The sequence below is a fragment of the Meleagris gallopavo genome, chromosome 7, assembly GCF_905368555.1.
Source record: "Meleagris gallopavo chromosome 7, MGAL_WU_HG_1.1, whole genome shotgun sequence".
Classification (NCBI taxonomy): Eukaryota; Metazoa; Chordata; class Aves; order Galliformes; family Phasianidae; genus Meleagris; species Meleagris gallopavo.
Window position 1 is genome coordinate 27340052 of NC_139410.1, and position 15031 is coordinate 27355082.

General features: G+C 48.7%; 1 protein-coding gene across 2 annotated transcripts in view; it reads right to left on the reverse strand.

The window, feature by feature from the left end:
- Positions 1-270: 270 nt before the first annotated feature.
- ITGB5 (integrin subunit beta 5) overlaps positions 271-15031 on the reverse strand; it is a 40811-nt gene continuing 26050 nt past the window's right edge. For both annotated transcript variants that reach the window (XM_085228440.1, XM_085228441.1), the window contains exons 11-15: positions 6447-6669; positions 5819-5919; positions 2323-2439; positions 1336-1502; positions 271-866 (exon numbers count right to left, since the gene is read on the reverse strand). In XM_085228440.1, the coding sequence (XP_085084566.1) occupies positions 771-866; positions 1336-1502; positions 2323-2439; positions 5819-5919; positions 6447-6669 (704 nt within the window). In that variant the 3' untranslated portion in view covers positions 271-770. The remainder of the gene's footprint in view (positions 867-1335; positions 1503-2322; positions 2440-5818; positions 5920-6446; positions 6670-15031) is intronic.

Below are 15031 nucleotides of genomic sequence, written 5' to 3' on the forward strand. Positions count from 1 at the left end.
GGCTTCCCCCAGCCTCCCTGCTGTTTAACAACACCAAACAAACGTGAACTGCTTCTGGCAGTCACCGCCCTCAGTCAACACCACAGCATTAAGTCAACATACCTTGTGCAGCGTCACCGTGGCTCCTGGCTGCAGTGCTTGGGCTGATAAGACACTGCTGATAAAGAAAGAAGGCAGCACATGCTGTGCTGGCAGCAGCGTGCATCTTAGGTCAGTCCATCTGTTGGTGTGGGGCTCATTAAGCTCAACAAACTCCACTTTAGCATCATATATGCACAATAGTTTTATTTTGTTTTTATATAAAAAAAAATTCTAAAGACTGCAGAACTCTTGTATCCTAATTTCTTACACAAATGCTTCCAACACCCTCCTCTTTTTAAGCTAATTCCCCCCTCCCAACCTGCAATGCCATGACTTCCCCTGATTTTGGCCTACTCACCCTTTCTAGTGGGATGGGATATGTCTAAAGCTGCAATGTGGCACTTGGTTCTCTTCGTTGGCAGGTTTCATAGATCCAGAAACCTGGGCTGTGGAGTCACAGGGCTCAGAATCCATGAGCACAACTGGTGAGCCTGCCATGGCATCGGCATGTCCCAAATCAGACAGCACACATGCTGCTTTTCTCCTTACTGTGCAAATAACAGGCTCGTGTCATCGACCAGTCCTGTTGTAAAGTATTTTCTTCCCTGAAGAAGATCCCATCTTCAAGTCGAGAAGCAGCAAATACAGTCAAGCAATTGTCCACAGCGGTCCCACGTGCTGAGACCTGATCAGTCAACTGTACCGTTGTAAGATTTGTTGAGCTTGTTGAATGTGAACTCTACATTATGCGTAGAAATGGGCTTTCGGTAGAGAGGATTGGATGCCTTTGGAAAAATGAACAAAGTACAAAGGTAAGGAACAAAATCTGTGTCATGGCAAAGCTATGTGTAATCTCACAGAGTCATATAATGGTTGGTTGTGAAGGGATCTCAAAATCTGGTTCCATGGGTAGGATCACCTCCCAGTAGACCAATTTGCTCCAAGCCTCATCCAACCCAGAGCACCTCTGGGTGTGGGACATGCACAGCTTCTCTAGACAGCCTCTTCCATCCTCCCCTTTCTGCTCTACACGTAACTATGCATTTGGCTTTGACAGATCCTACCCAACGTCCCATCTGATGCCCTGAAATGCTGAGCAACCCCATGGCCAGGAAGCCTTCCCAGAATGCTTCTCATAGACCTGTCCACCTGATGTTCCCAAGAGCACAGCACACACATTCATTTCTCTGTTTTCCATCACTGCAGTTGTTTGCTGCAATACCAAGGGCCCACCCCCAGCCTCCCAGTGCTCACCATTTCATATCTCGCCCGGGTGCGTTCGCTCTGGAATCGGTCAAACTCCCTCCTGTCGTGAATGGTGACAAGCAGCTTCCAGAGTCCCAGCAGGATGGTGCCAATCAGCACCACGCTGCCAATGACAGCCAGCACAATGGTCACGGCACTGGGGGCTGAGCTGCATTCTGGAAAGGAGGGGGAGAAGGAAATCAGCTCTGGGGCAGGTGCATCCCAGATCAGGGTGACAGGAGCGCAGCTGAGCAAGTGGCTTTGGGGTTAGCACTGGCAGCAAGGACTGAATTAAAAAAAAAGAACAGTAGTCCTCTCCATAAAGGAAGGGATCTTAACTGGCTTAATTTAATCAACTGGTCTTTCAATTAAGTGCAAGCTGCAACCTCAATGAAATAAAACGTGCCTCCCTTGGGACTTCCCATTCTGGCCTGTGTCCTCAAGAGGACCCAAGCAAAGCATGATAAGCTCCCACTGGGTGTTTGCCAGCTCTTCCTGCAATGCCACATGGGGTTTCCTCTGAGAAACATGCTCTGCATGGGATGAAAGCAATATGCAGCAAACAGCTGTTCCGGGGGGGCTGTGACACAGGCACTGTGCTGCTGGGAACAGAACTGGTTAGTGGAAAAGCAGAAATCCACAGGACTTGTGGGGGTATGCCTAGCAGCCTCACTTCAGAGCAGTAGCACTGGTTTTCCCAACTCATGTTTCTCCTCCCTGTAGCTCTGTCTCCAAACCAGGGCATGGCATACTTGCTGCTTCCTGAGCAGGCTATGTTTAATTTCAGCAACCTGATCTGGCAGAAAGCTCTTGAACCACCTGCTAGTAATGCTGGCAGCTCAGGTGCACATCGCACTCTTAGAAGCCTTTCATTAACCACGCTGGAAGCACCTGGCTCTGTGTTTCAGCCCTGTTCAATCAGCTCAGTTCTTTTGCACCTGTGTGCAGCCTTGTCACCTCTCATTCTGTCAGCAAGGAAAATGAAGGAGGCACAACCTGGCTCCTTGAGGACGGTGAGGTTGGACTTCCCATTGGCAAGCTCCGAGTAGGTGAACTTCATGACGCAGTTGTTCACAGGGTAGGCACACAGGATTGCGTTGGGGTCATCCGTTTCTGAAATAATAAGGGCAACTTGGTGACTTGCACAGCACACCCTATACGTCAAAGCACCTTCATTCTCAGCCAGGTGCTTCGGAGAGGCTCGTTTCCACCCAGAGGCCCAGTATCAGAGCCAGCCCCGGCTATTCAGGAGCCGTGTCATGCTGGGGACTGTGCATTCCTTCCCATACGAGGGGCTTCCTGTCCTACATATGGTGCACATTACGGCCCAGCCCCAGCGGCGGGGAGAGCTGAAACAGCATCATGTGGGGGAAGGGAGAATGCAAAGCATTAGGAAAAGCCTAAAAGCCTCCACCGTGGTACCTTTGCTTTGCAGCTGCCCCTGGTCCTGCTGCAAGGCACTCTGTCTGAGAGTGGCTGGTGGAACACGGAAATGGCCTGAGCAAAACGGGGAATTAGCAAGGTGAGCACCCTAGGAATGGAGGAACATAGGGAACAAAAACTGTTCCTGGAAATCATCAGCACACTTTGATCTTGCTTCGCGTGAAAGTGGAGGTGGGGTGGCTGCAAGAAAGGAGATAAATTAATTCCCACAGATGTGTGCCTTCAGCCCTTCCTGCACTGCCCCAGGAAACGTCCCCTGCAGGGCAGCACCTCCAGCCATGGCAGGCAGCCCTGCAGAGCCCTTCTTGCCTTTATGGGATAGCATTTTCAAGAAAGGCATCTGGGCCACTTTGGCCTATTGGTCTTGAAGACACGGCTGAGGTTCTGGCACCTGGAAAATACTCTGCTTGTCACTAGCATCTGTGTCTGACTGTCACACTGAGAAATGATGGCAATAATGACCACTGCTATCCCAGCCCTTTCTCCATTCAGTTTATCTTTCCTATCTTTCTCCCTTATGTTCCTCAGGACATAAACAACCACTGTACCTGCACCTGTGGCACCAAAGGCAGGGCTGGAGATTAATTAGGTCAATTAGGTTGATACAGATAACACTTGTGAGTTTCTTGACTAATGCCCCTATATGCTATCAAGCAGATAACTTGGCTCCTTCAGGCCCTAATGCTTCCAGCCCCAGCCTTGCACCAATATTCTGCTAAAAGATAGAGCAATTAAAGACGACTCTTGTTGGCCTTTACTAGGTGTCACAGTGTTGGAACAGGCCGCTCAGGGAAGTGGTAGAGTTGCCATCCCTGGTGATATTTAAGAGCAGTGTGGATGTGGTGCTTAGGGACATATTTTAGTCATGGACTTGTAGAGTTAGTTGGTAGTTGGATTTGCTGCTCCTAAGGGTCTTCTGACTAAATGGTTCCATGGTTCTGTGGCTCAAGCCCATAGCCAAAAGGCACCTGGGACATCCCAGCAGTGCTCATTGCTCCACTGCTGTGACATGCAAACCTGTGTCTTCTTTCTGCCAGTGATGAATACCAGCATTCAGCCTTTCAGCGGGGATTTCTAACACGTGCTGCATCACAGAAACACTTGAGGATGAGGATTTGGCTCGGTCTGCCTGTGAGTCCCTGTGCACTTTCTCTAGGAATATTTTGCAGCCCAGATTTCCAAGTTCTGAGCTCTCAAATCTCAGCACCACCCAGGATCAGACTGCGGCAGCACAACAGTAGAATAAGCATAATTCCTCAACACATCTTAAAACAGAGATTTGGCTGTTTTCCTCTGAAAGCAGCAGGGGATTGGCCAACACAGCCCAGTCTCACCTCCCAGGGCGCAGCCAGCACAAAAGCTAGCTCTGGAGTTATGCAATAGGCAGGCAGAAGAGTTAAGATTTAATCTCCTGTATGTGCTGGCTCCTTAGAAACATGGGGCAGCCAGGCATCAGAAAGGAGCTTCATGTGGCTCAGAAGCATTTAAGATGGTCTTGTAACCTTTCACAGTGCACTGGGACAGGTTCACTCCCCAGCAAGCTGCAGTGAGGATGGGGAGAGCAAGAGCAAGCCTCACAAAGGAGAAGGTAGGAAAGCATGCTGGTTGTTAATTGAGAGAAAGGATGAGCAAGGTAGAGCACTTGTATACCCTACAAACTATGGAAGAGAAGCAAGAAATGTCAGACATGGATGGCCATGTATCCCTGCTTGCTCCAGAAGCACTGGCCTCTCTGCCCCAACTCCAAGGGCTGTTGACAAGGTCAAAGTCAGGACTGAGACTTAAGCTTTCATTGTTTGGCTCTCCTTTATCCTGTAAAAGAGCAACTAGGGACTGCCAGAGTGAAGCTTGAAAAGAAGGGAGAAAGGTATCTGCTGAGGGACGTGGTGTGGAATGACCTTCAGAAGAGGACACCAGGAGCAGGACAGGGGATACTTCTTCCTAGATGAATTCTCAGGGAGATTATAGAATGCCTTTTTTGGGAGACATTTTGTCCTTTTACACTCTCTCACAGCTCATCTAATCTCTCCTGTCTCCTGATTTTATCCTGCTCTTTTGCATTGGCCACAGCGGCCTTACACACACCAGCTCTGGACCTGCTCAGGTGTGGTGAAGAAGCAAATCTTTTGGACAGGCCTGGGCAGACTTCATGTAGCTGTGAGCTCAGAAAAGCAGAGTCACAGCTGCAGGTAGCAAATGCATGCCCAGAGGGATGTACTAATGGCTAACCTTACAGCAATTAGCATCTCAGGTCTACAACAATCAGTCTGCCCAATTCATACAACTCATTATTTCTTTCAAATTTTTTTCTAAATGACTTCATTACATGAAATTAACCTGCTTCCTTCCAAAAGGCAATGAGGAAACATTATGTACGGCTGCTTGAATCCAGATTTTAAGATGCTATTTAAATTCAAGGATGTTTTGCTTAACATTGAGACTATAGCTAATCCAGAAATACAAACACAACAGCAATTGAGTTGCTAACACGAACACTCAAAGCAATACAAGTTACAACCTACATAAAGGGTCATACATTATGCTTTCTAAGTACCATTTAGAAACCTGAGGCTTTCCTTACTGATATGCGTTGGTCTTGCTGAGAGCAGCTGGTTACTGGGTACTGTTTGCTGGGCCTGGAGCATCAGTCTTAAGGGGAGTGGCTGAGGGAATGGGATTGTTCAGGTTGAAGAAGAGGAGGGTCTCTACAACTCTCAGAAAGGAGGCTATGCCATGCCAGGAGTCGGCCTCTTCTCCCAAGTAATAGTGATAGGATGAGAGGTAATGGCCTAATATTGCATGAAGGGAGGTTTGGGTTGGAAATTACAAAAAATTTCTTCTCCAAAAGAGTGGTGATGCAGTGGCACAGGCTGCTCAGGGAGATGATGGAGGTGTCCCTGAAGGTATTCAAGAACCATGGAGATGTGGTACTTGGGGACATAGTTAATGTGCATGGTAAGGATGATTTGACAGTTGTGATAGTTGGACTAGATCACCTTTGTGTTTTTTTTTCAACCTTAATGATTCAATGATTCAGCTGTGTACTTACTGAGAACATCCACAGTGGTGATGAGCTCATCCTTGCAGTGCTTTTGGCAGGTTTGGTTATCCAGTCTTCCTGAGTTAAACAGCTTGCATTCAATGCAGTCCCTTCAGAAAGACACAGAGAGAAAGAATGAGTACAGAAAGAGAAGCTTCCGAGTCAACCATTTTTATTACAAGGATGGATTTGTTTCAGAGGTGGATTCAGTGAAGAAGCAAATAGCTGTAGGTCTGGAGACTGTTTGCCCTTTGGATGTAGGAAGCTGCATATCAGTTACTGCAAAATCCCTCCTGTCTAAGATCAAGGCAGAAGCGTGGCCAGGACACCTCCACCTCTGCAATCACACATCTCACAGCTACTTGAGCCCAGAAATGTTCAGCTCAGCAAATCTGGGCTGCCAGCCTACAGAGCAGAGCAGCACTAAAATGAAAGGGGCCACGAGAACACGGACAGCAACACTTGTTGCTCTGTGCATATACTCAGTGCCTGCAACACTGTCAGAGGAGAGGTGACAGTACGAACCCAGCTGGCCATGATGCTAGGACCTTCTCTACCTGGGTGGGCAGAAACCTCCCAGGAACCAAAGAATCCCTCTCCCCTCATCGGGAAGTCCCTCCTGAAGCCCCATGCGTACCTTTTGGTGCTGCAGACCCCTGGGCAGGTGGGACACTTCTCGCAGGTCTCTCCAAACGCTCCAGGCTCGGTGCACTGGCACCTCCCACAGATGCAGTTGCCGCGGCCGCTGCACATCTGCCCATCGCTGGAGACACAGCCGGCGGTCTCGGTGGAACAGTTGCAGTTGTCCCCAATGTAGCCTGTGTGGCACTTGCACTCCCCACAGTGACACTCTCCATGGCCTAGGGGACAGAGCAGTGAGAAGGGCATCAGCGACGACCAGAGCAGTGCTGTGTGACACTGGTGTCTCTGTGAGGGTCCTCCCCTACCAGAGCATCCCCTTGCAGAGCTGGCATTAAGGGCCAGCCTGAGAAAATCAACAGGCTTAAAGGCTTTCAATTACAGTAAGTGCCATGGCTGGCTGCCCAGCAGCTGGTTTTGGAACAGCATCCATCAGCTCACTGGAAACACTGCTCGAATTCCTCTGTGGTTGGTCCTGAGGAGCAAGGATGCTTTTGAAGCCGTGATTTCTCCACAAGGCTCATCAGCAACCTAATTACAGCTCAGCTTTCCCACTGGAAACAGCCTCAAGTAGCTCAGATAATATAAACTATATACATGCTCTTCTCATCAGCACTAAACCACTGATAGCTCTGCCTCTCCCATCGTCCTGAGAACACCAGAGGGACCATGAAGCATCAAGCTGTGCCCCTTGCCAGAAGTCCTGGCAGCACCTTCTGCTCTGTGGATTTCTTGTTCATCCCAGCAGCCTCTTCTGTGCTCCCACTGTTTGCTTTGGAGCCAACCTTTATGCTCAGCCATTACCAGAGGGAGGAGACTGTGTTTATAAGACCTCTGAAGGTTACTTCTTCTGCCTAAATCTGATGCATTCACACCACCCAAGTCCTGACTGGAGTGCAAGCCATTCCCTGTCCTAGGAAAAGCAGCCCTGCATCATTACTTTCAGCTCAATCCCCTTGGACACCGCAGAGCCCAGCGCAAGATACAAATCTGCTAGAAATCCATCTCTAGAAGTCTTGCTGCTCATGAAATGGTTCAGTATTTGCAAGCAGTTGGTGCCAGGCCAGTCCAGGAGGGCAGAGATCCTACCTGGGATGCTGGGATGGAGCCTAACAGACTGAGATGGGGAAGGGAAACAATTGCTTCCAAATTTGTATCCTATTCCAGCACTGCAACCAGAAAAACGAAGAAACAGCCTCTTGGAGAAAACAGCTTTGGTTTCTACAGTGGAGCAGCTTTTCTGTATGAAGGTGACTAAGCTTGGGTTGTGAGCCTGAAATTTAAAAACATGTTGAAATGTGTTTTCTGCCTGGCCACACTGGCTTAAAGTGCAAGAAGTTCACCATGGGGAACAAGCCAAGAGTGGGAATTTCCATGTTGACCTTTAGCAGCAAAGATATTACCATCTGCCCGCACCAGCCTGAAAGAACAGCCACTTCTGCAAGCACTGAGAGCTCCATTTGCGGTGCTCCGAATCTCCAATCCAGCATGGCCTGAAGGCTGGGTGGGACACATTTATGCCTCATGAGGGCATAGCAGGAGTGGATCTGCTTCTCAAAGTACACCCAGAGACCCGGAGATGGGAATTCACTCCCAAGATGAACCCTGCTTCCCAGATTCATTTTTGAGAAGAAAACCGCCTCAGGACTACTGAGGAGAGTGTGCTCCAGGCCCACCCCTTCCCCTCTGTTCCTGCAGCACTCACTGTGCAGGACATCAGCAAGGCCTTTAACCATTTGGATATGCATAGTCTCTATTAGAGCAGTTTTGCAAAGCCAAAATACATTCATTATGTGCTCCAAGCATAACAAGATGTTTTCTTCTGTTCCCATCCTTGAAATGAGAGGATGTGAGACATTTAAAAGATCCCCATCTAGCCGGGAAATGACAAGCTCCCTCTGGCTTTGGTAATGTACTTACCAGTAAACCTTTAAATGTTAGGGGTAACACCTCCCAAACTCTGTGCACCTGCTATTGTCATTTTTGGTTACGTGCATGACTGCTCTAAAAAGAAAAAAAACCAACAATACCACCACAAAACAAGAGAGGAAAGGTGGAGCAGGACCCGGTTAAAATAAACAAGCATGTCCAAGCAATGCACAGCCTCACCAGTGCCATCCCTTACACAGAGTGCTGAGCCCTGACCGCTGCTCTTGCTGCCCTACATGTTGTTTGCATTCCCCAGAGTTGAAGGCACCAAAAATATCTGCCTAGAGCAGAGGGAGCAGCCAAAGCTCAGACATGAGGCACTGACGGACCGGGCCTGTTGTGTGAGTGCAGGATTGGAGCTTCTGGTCCTGCACAGTTTGCATGGGAGGGAGAAGGACACCAGAAGAGGCTGGGAGAGTCTGGAAACTTTCTGTTTGGGAAAGGGTTCTGGTAAGACGCATGCCTGTTTAAGCAAATAAATCATCTGGATTGCCACTAATCTCTTTCCATGACTCAAAGGAGCCGCAGGCTGATGAGCACTGCGCTGCCAGATGCTTGGCACTGGCGGGCAGGGAGGACTCGGGGAAGTTAATGAAGCGGGGATGGGAAACGTTCCCCTGTCCTGCAGGAGCACCCCTGTGTCCTTGCTGCAAAAGGGCACTGAAGTCTCTGTGTAAGCTGCAATGTGTCCACCGACTGCTTCCATTCGTGCCAGAAGAGCACTCGCCCATGCTCATCTACCCACAGCACAGCACTGAAACAACAAACCAAGCACTAAGAGGCAGATAATAGGGAAAAAGAGCTTTTCTGTATGCTAATTACACAAGACACCATGGACTTGTGCATCCTGCCACTGCATTAATATGAGCAGATATTTATATCTCAAAGCATAGGGGTTTTGGCCACGAATCGATGAGGCTTTAAATAATGCTTTACTCAACCTTCGCACTGGCAGTGCTCACAGCTCCACCACTGAAAATAGCATCAGCAATGCAGACCAATAAAAGCAAAACTGGAAGAAGAAATCCATGCCTGAGCTGTGACTTCAGCCCTGGGCAACATGAGTCACATCACTAATTCCATGTTACCGTCAGCATTCCAATAACAAAAGTCCTCACCCCCTTCATCCTTCGCATTTCTCCCTCACTTGGGAGCTTCTGGGTTAAATAGGAACTGGGCAGGGAGCTCAGGGTTCTGGGAACTGCAGGCTCACTTTGGTGAATTGGGGCAGAGCGGATTTCCTGCAGAGCCCTGCCAGCCTTCCCTCATCTTCCTTCTTTCCCTTGCAGAAGTGCAACTGAAATGTAGTCACAAGATGAGTCCTTGCCCATTTTCTGCCCATTTTGGCTTTTTGATGTATCATTTCCTGCATTTCTTAAAATAAAGCCTTTTTTTTTTTTTTTTTTTTTTTTTTTTCTTTCTTTCTTTCTTCTTTTCTGGTTAAGAAATCTCAGCGCTCCACAAATTTCCTGACTTTTGCTTACATGAGTTCCTCAGCCCCATGTGGCTTTCTGGAGGGGGACCCACAGCTGGGAACTGAGAGCTTTCAGGTTCCACTGCCAACTCTGCTACAGCTGCTGGGAGTGATGTGGGGCTGCCAGACCTGAGGGGATGAAACTGGGATGGGTGTCATGGTTCCAGAACAGCTCTGGGTTGAAGTAACCCAGCCAAACTGAGTACATGCTTATCCATAGCTTCACCTCTTACGAGCATGAATGAATTCATTATGATTTATAGCTGATATATAGCTGATAATTCCTATTACCAAAGCTTCCTTGCTGCAAGTGATGATCCATGGACCCACAGCCAGGAGCTTCCCCCCATTTATCATAGAATCCTTTGAGTTGAAAGGGGCCCTTAAAAGCTATCTGGTCCAACCCCCCAGCAATGAGGAGGGACACCTACAGCTCAACCAGGTGCTCAGAGCCCCATCCAGCCTGACACTGAGTGTCACCAGGGATAGGGCATCCATCACCCCCACTTCCATACTCCTTGATCCATCTCCGCAGCAGCATGGCAGGTCAGCAGGGATGGATTTCAGAAAGCACACGTAAAAAACCACCCAGTTCCCTTAGATTTATTCTTAAAATAAAGCCTGGCTCCAAAACAAAGCTGCAGGATCCCAAATGCCTGAACTCTAGGGTCAAATTCTATGGTTCAAGCCCATCCTTAAAATGAAAAGCAGGCTAACTCCCAGCCTACCGAGGCACAAATGTGCTGAATGTCCTTTCAGCTGGACCTCATTACAAGGAGTGGTCCCCAGAGCAAAGAGACATTCTTTCACTGCAGAATCCAATGCTGTGGGAGCCTTGCCCAGTTCCGCATTTGGATACAAACACATAATCTGGTGCAAGTTCACCAAAGGTCCATGGTTTGGGGATAGATTTCTCCCTTCCCAAAGAAGCTGAAAGAAGTCAGAATTTCATTCAAAATAAGATATAGGAAAAGAGAAAGAATCCACAGCTGTGCAGCACTCTTAGGTCTGTTTGGTATTCTAAACTGAGCAAAATTCAGGGGCTGTCTGTGCATGCCAATAAGAAACACAATTTCACTCACCTGCCTGCTTTAGACTGTTAGCTTCTCAACCCAAAACACAGCATCCATTTCCAACCACTTCTTTCTGTTAATTAGTGTGATCAGAAAGGTCAAATCCAGGCATCAAAGGAACCAGCCATAAAGGCAGAGCATTTAGGCAAGACCACCCCACATCATTATCTCCCTTTGAGGAGCACACGCTCAGCATAGCTTGCTTTCCAGGTCTGTATCATTCATATTTTGGGGGCTTTCTGGAGTTTGTAGTCTGTGGAGCAGCTGCGCCTGCACATGGGGTCAGGCAGGTGCCTGTGCCATCAGATGATACTTCTTGCTGCTGCTTTAAGAGAGACCCCAGGCAGAGCTCTGGCTCCCACAAAGATGTAGTAAGCGTCACTGCTGTATTCTTTTAATTCTGCCATGGCATTTAATGCCTCATTAGCATGCATTAATGGTTGCAAAAGGCCTGTTCGAGGGCAAGGAGAAACCCCAAGTGAAAAGCGGTTGGAACAGCAGCACTCTGTGCGGTCAAGTCCTTGAAGGGATCGCTGCCAGGGTTGGGGAGGTCTGCAACAGCACTGAGGGCCTGGGCAGGGGGAAAGGAGGGGTAAGCAAAGCTGGCATTTTCCTCCTGTGCATGGAATGGGACTTTTGGAGAAACAGAGCTCAATCCTTCCAGGACAAAACCCCAAATCCATCAGTTCCTGATGGCTTCTCCAAGGCTGTGACTGTTTGGGGCTGACAAAACTGGCCCAAACCCTTCTGCAAGCATCAGAACAGAGGAGGTTGGAAACAGAAAAACCCCTTAGCGGGTGCCCAGCACACATATAGGTGACACATATGTTTCCCAAGCACATATGGTCCTTGGGAAATCCCCCTGCACTGCTGGAGCACAGCCTTGGGGAGATCCTTAAGGATCCAGCCGAGGGCTGGCACCTAAGGGAGAAGTCCAGGATGAGAGGAGGAGGTACCATTTGGTTTGTGCAAGAGGGAAAAGAGCTCCTAGGAGGGAAAGACAGGAGCTGGGTGCAAGGTTTCTTATGCTATTTTAGGTCTTCAGCTCTCTGCCTTTGGCATGGAGCAGGATGGGAAAGGCATACACTCGAAGGAACACAGCACACATCTCAGCACAGCATTGCAGAGAGCGGAACAGAAACCAGGTTTAAAAAGAAATAAATACAGAGAGGAAGGAGAAGAGAAAGGTTGGGGAAGGGTGGAGAAACAGTGAGATTTCAGGAGACTCACAGGGATGCTCCCTCTCACCTGCAGGGGCAACCACAAATTTGCATGTCCTTCTAGTCCTTCCCAGTTGCCCAGCAGCACAGGGACGAGCAGAAGGAATCCTCTTAATCTCTCCAGCTCCGAGCCCTGCTGCCCTGGACTTTACATCTCTCCAGGCTGCTCCACATGATGGAAGCAAACAGAGCTGACCTGGTGACCCCTAATTTCTTCATGCTAAGCCATGTGATGAGAGCAAATGGAACATGCCCAGCTTAGCAGCTTAACCCAGAGAAAGGAGGAGAGCAGAGGAGGCCCTCCAGTAGGGTTTGGCTTATTACAAAATGTCTGCAGTGTCTGTATAAATTCTCATCAAAGCCAAAACATTTCATGGGCAGAGAGCTCCCACCAAGTGATGCTTATGGGCGAGGACTGGAAAGGTACACCACAAACCAGAGGTTTCCTTTCTCCTCACTCAGGCAGAAGATCTCGAGATGCTTGCACCACATCTGCTCGTTGCTGAGAAACAGTAATGGGCACACAATACCCACCTCTGCCCAGAGTGGGGAGGATGCAAAGAGGGAAAGAAAAGAGACACAGCCCTGTAACACTAACAACAAAAGAAATCTTTCTGCACTTTCAGGCAGTGATGTGCATCTGCACTCAGATTCTGCATTTTCACTCAAGCCCCCAATTTTTTTTTTAAATTGCCCAAATAAAAAAACAACAAAGATAGCAAAACTTGACATGGCAGAAAAGAAAACACAGCAGATGTGGTTTAAGCTCTGTTCCCTTTTTCTTCCACAGAGCATCCTTTTCCCTTTGGGGCTATTCACCATCTGCTGTGCACGGTCCAGCACGGCAGCCAAGCAGCCAAAGCTGCAGGCACAGGGAAGTTCCTTTCCCCCTCCCCAACCACACTCAGCCACCATCTCCACCTCTGGAGCCACCCAGTACTGCCCACTTCTTTCTTAATAAAACACAGCAGCTTCTGGTAAAAGCTGGTGTGGTAGGAATGAAGATTGCGGAGATGAAAAAAAGAAATGGTTACTGGGTTCCTTCTGTTCCTGCATCTGAGACCTTCCCTGGCACACCAGCCCTGGTGCAAGCAGACAGATGATGACTTCAGAAGTGGGGAAAAAGGTCTGCTTTCAGGCCAAGTGTCTCAGCCTGTAGGAATTAGTACAGTAAGAGGCTACATCAGAAATCACAAGGCAGAGATGCCAGTGGTGCCAGTAGACGTGAGCACTGTCCTCAAAGCATGGGGCTAGCATGTTCTGTGTCTCTTGCACAACCAGAAACTGCAGCACCGGCACCGAGCAGCATCTTCCCATGAGAGCCAGCACAAGGATAGAGCTGCTGAACCCTGATGTGGCGCCTGCAACCAGGAAATCCTGGAACAAATTGCAGAAGCAGGAGTGTGATTTCTAATGTGAGGCTGCAGCAAAACAAACAAAAGCCTTATGCCACTGTGACCAAAAACCCAGAGTTCTTCCCCATTTGGCAGACCAAGGAAAGGGAAGCAGTCAGATATAACTATGGAGGCCATGAAAGATTTGCACACCCTCAGCAGTTTTTGAAGTTTTTCAGTTTCCGCAAGGCAGTTGGAGGTCTATGTAGATAGAGTCTCTGTGCAACAAGCCACGGGTTTTTGGTTGAGTTGCCATTTCCTAAATCCCTTTTCAGAAGTGGTTTTGGGTGGCAAATCTGACAGCCTATTGCTGATGTTAGCTTTTTGCGTCAGCAGTGGTGAAGACAAGGAAATTTCTGTAGGCACACCGAAGTAAAGGAGCTGCTGTACTACTCACACCCCCTGCAAATACAGGTCTTAGCTGCAGCTAACAAAGCGTGCCCTCCAGAGAACCGTCCTGCTTCATTAGTGGCCAATGCATGATGTTCTCACCAGGGCCTCTCCTCCCTCTAACTAACTCATTTTATAGGACCTTAGGAATGCAACTAGCACTGAGATGTTTCCTCATTTGTCAGATTTGCTGGAAGGCAGCCAAGGGGTCCAAAAGCCATGGGGATGCACAGTGATCTGCAAATTCCTGAGCCGGGCTCCAGGAAGGGAGGCAGGCAGTGAGCAGAGGGCTCTGCCTCTCCATGGCAGCCATCCAAACTGTCTAGGAAAGGCCAGACCCTGTGCTGAATCTCCCAACATGATGCACAGCTGCGCGCAGTGTTCAGAAACTCTTCTGTCCTCCTTCTTCAGAAAAGCTGAATCTACCACAGCTACTTCTTCCAGAGACCTGCTGCTCTTTAGGGGCAGTTTGGGGCACACCCCAAACCAACTGCTGTGCAAGCTCAGACACTTTTGGTGGGCTGGAGAAGCCCTAAGCCCCCTGGGCTGAGAAAACTTACTCAATAGGCTGGAATTTAGAAGAAAAAAAGGCTACAAAACAATAAAATACCAGGAGGCATGGTGAGAACCACCCCACCAGTCTATCCCTGGAGCTGCTTGGCCTCAGCCTCTACTTTGTTTTCTTTCACAGCTATAAAAAAAACAAAAAACAAACACTTTTCAATGACTCTAAAACTGGCATATCCCAAACCAGCTCTGCCCTTCTTCCCACCACCAGCAGCCCTCCACTAGGTGCAACAGAAGACACATGACTTGCCACAGTGCTGTTTCCAGTTGCTGCCAAATCCAGAGGATTGCCATTCCCATATGCAGACAGTGCCTCAACAGCCCCAACCTGCCTACCAACACAACAGTCTCCAATGGCCCAGGGAGTGGCAGAGTCACTGTCTTTGGAAATGTTCAAGAACCATGGAGATGTGGCACTTGACAGACATGGTTAGCAGGCAAGGTGTGGATGGGCTGGAGTTGGACTTGGTGATCTTAGTGGTCTTCTCCAAGCTTAGTATTTCTATGATTCTATAAATGCACTTACCCAGGGGTAG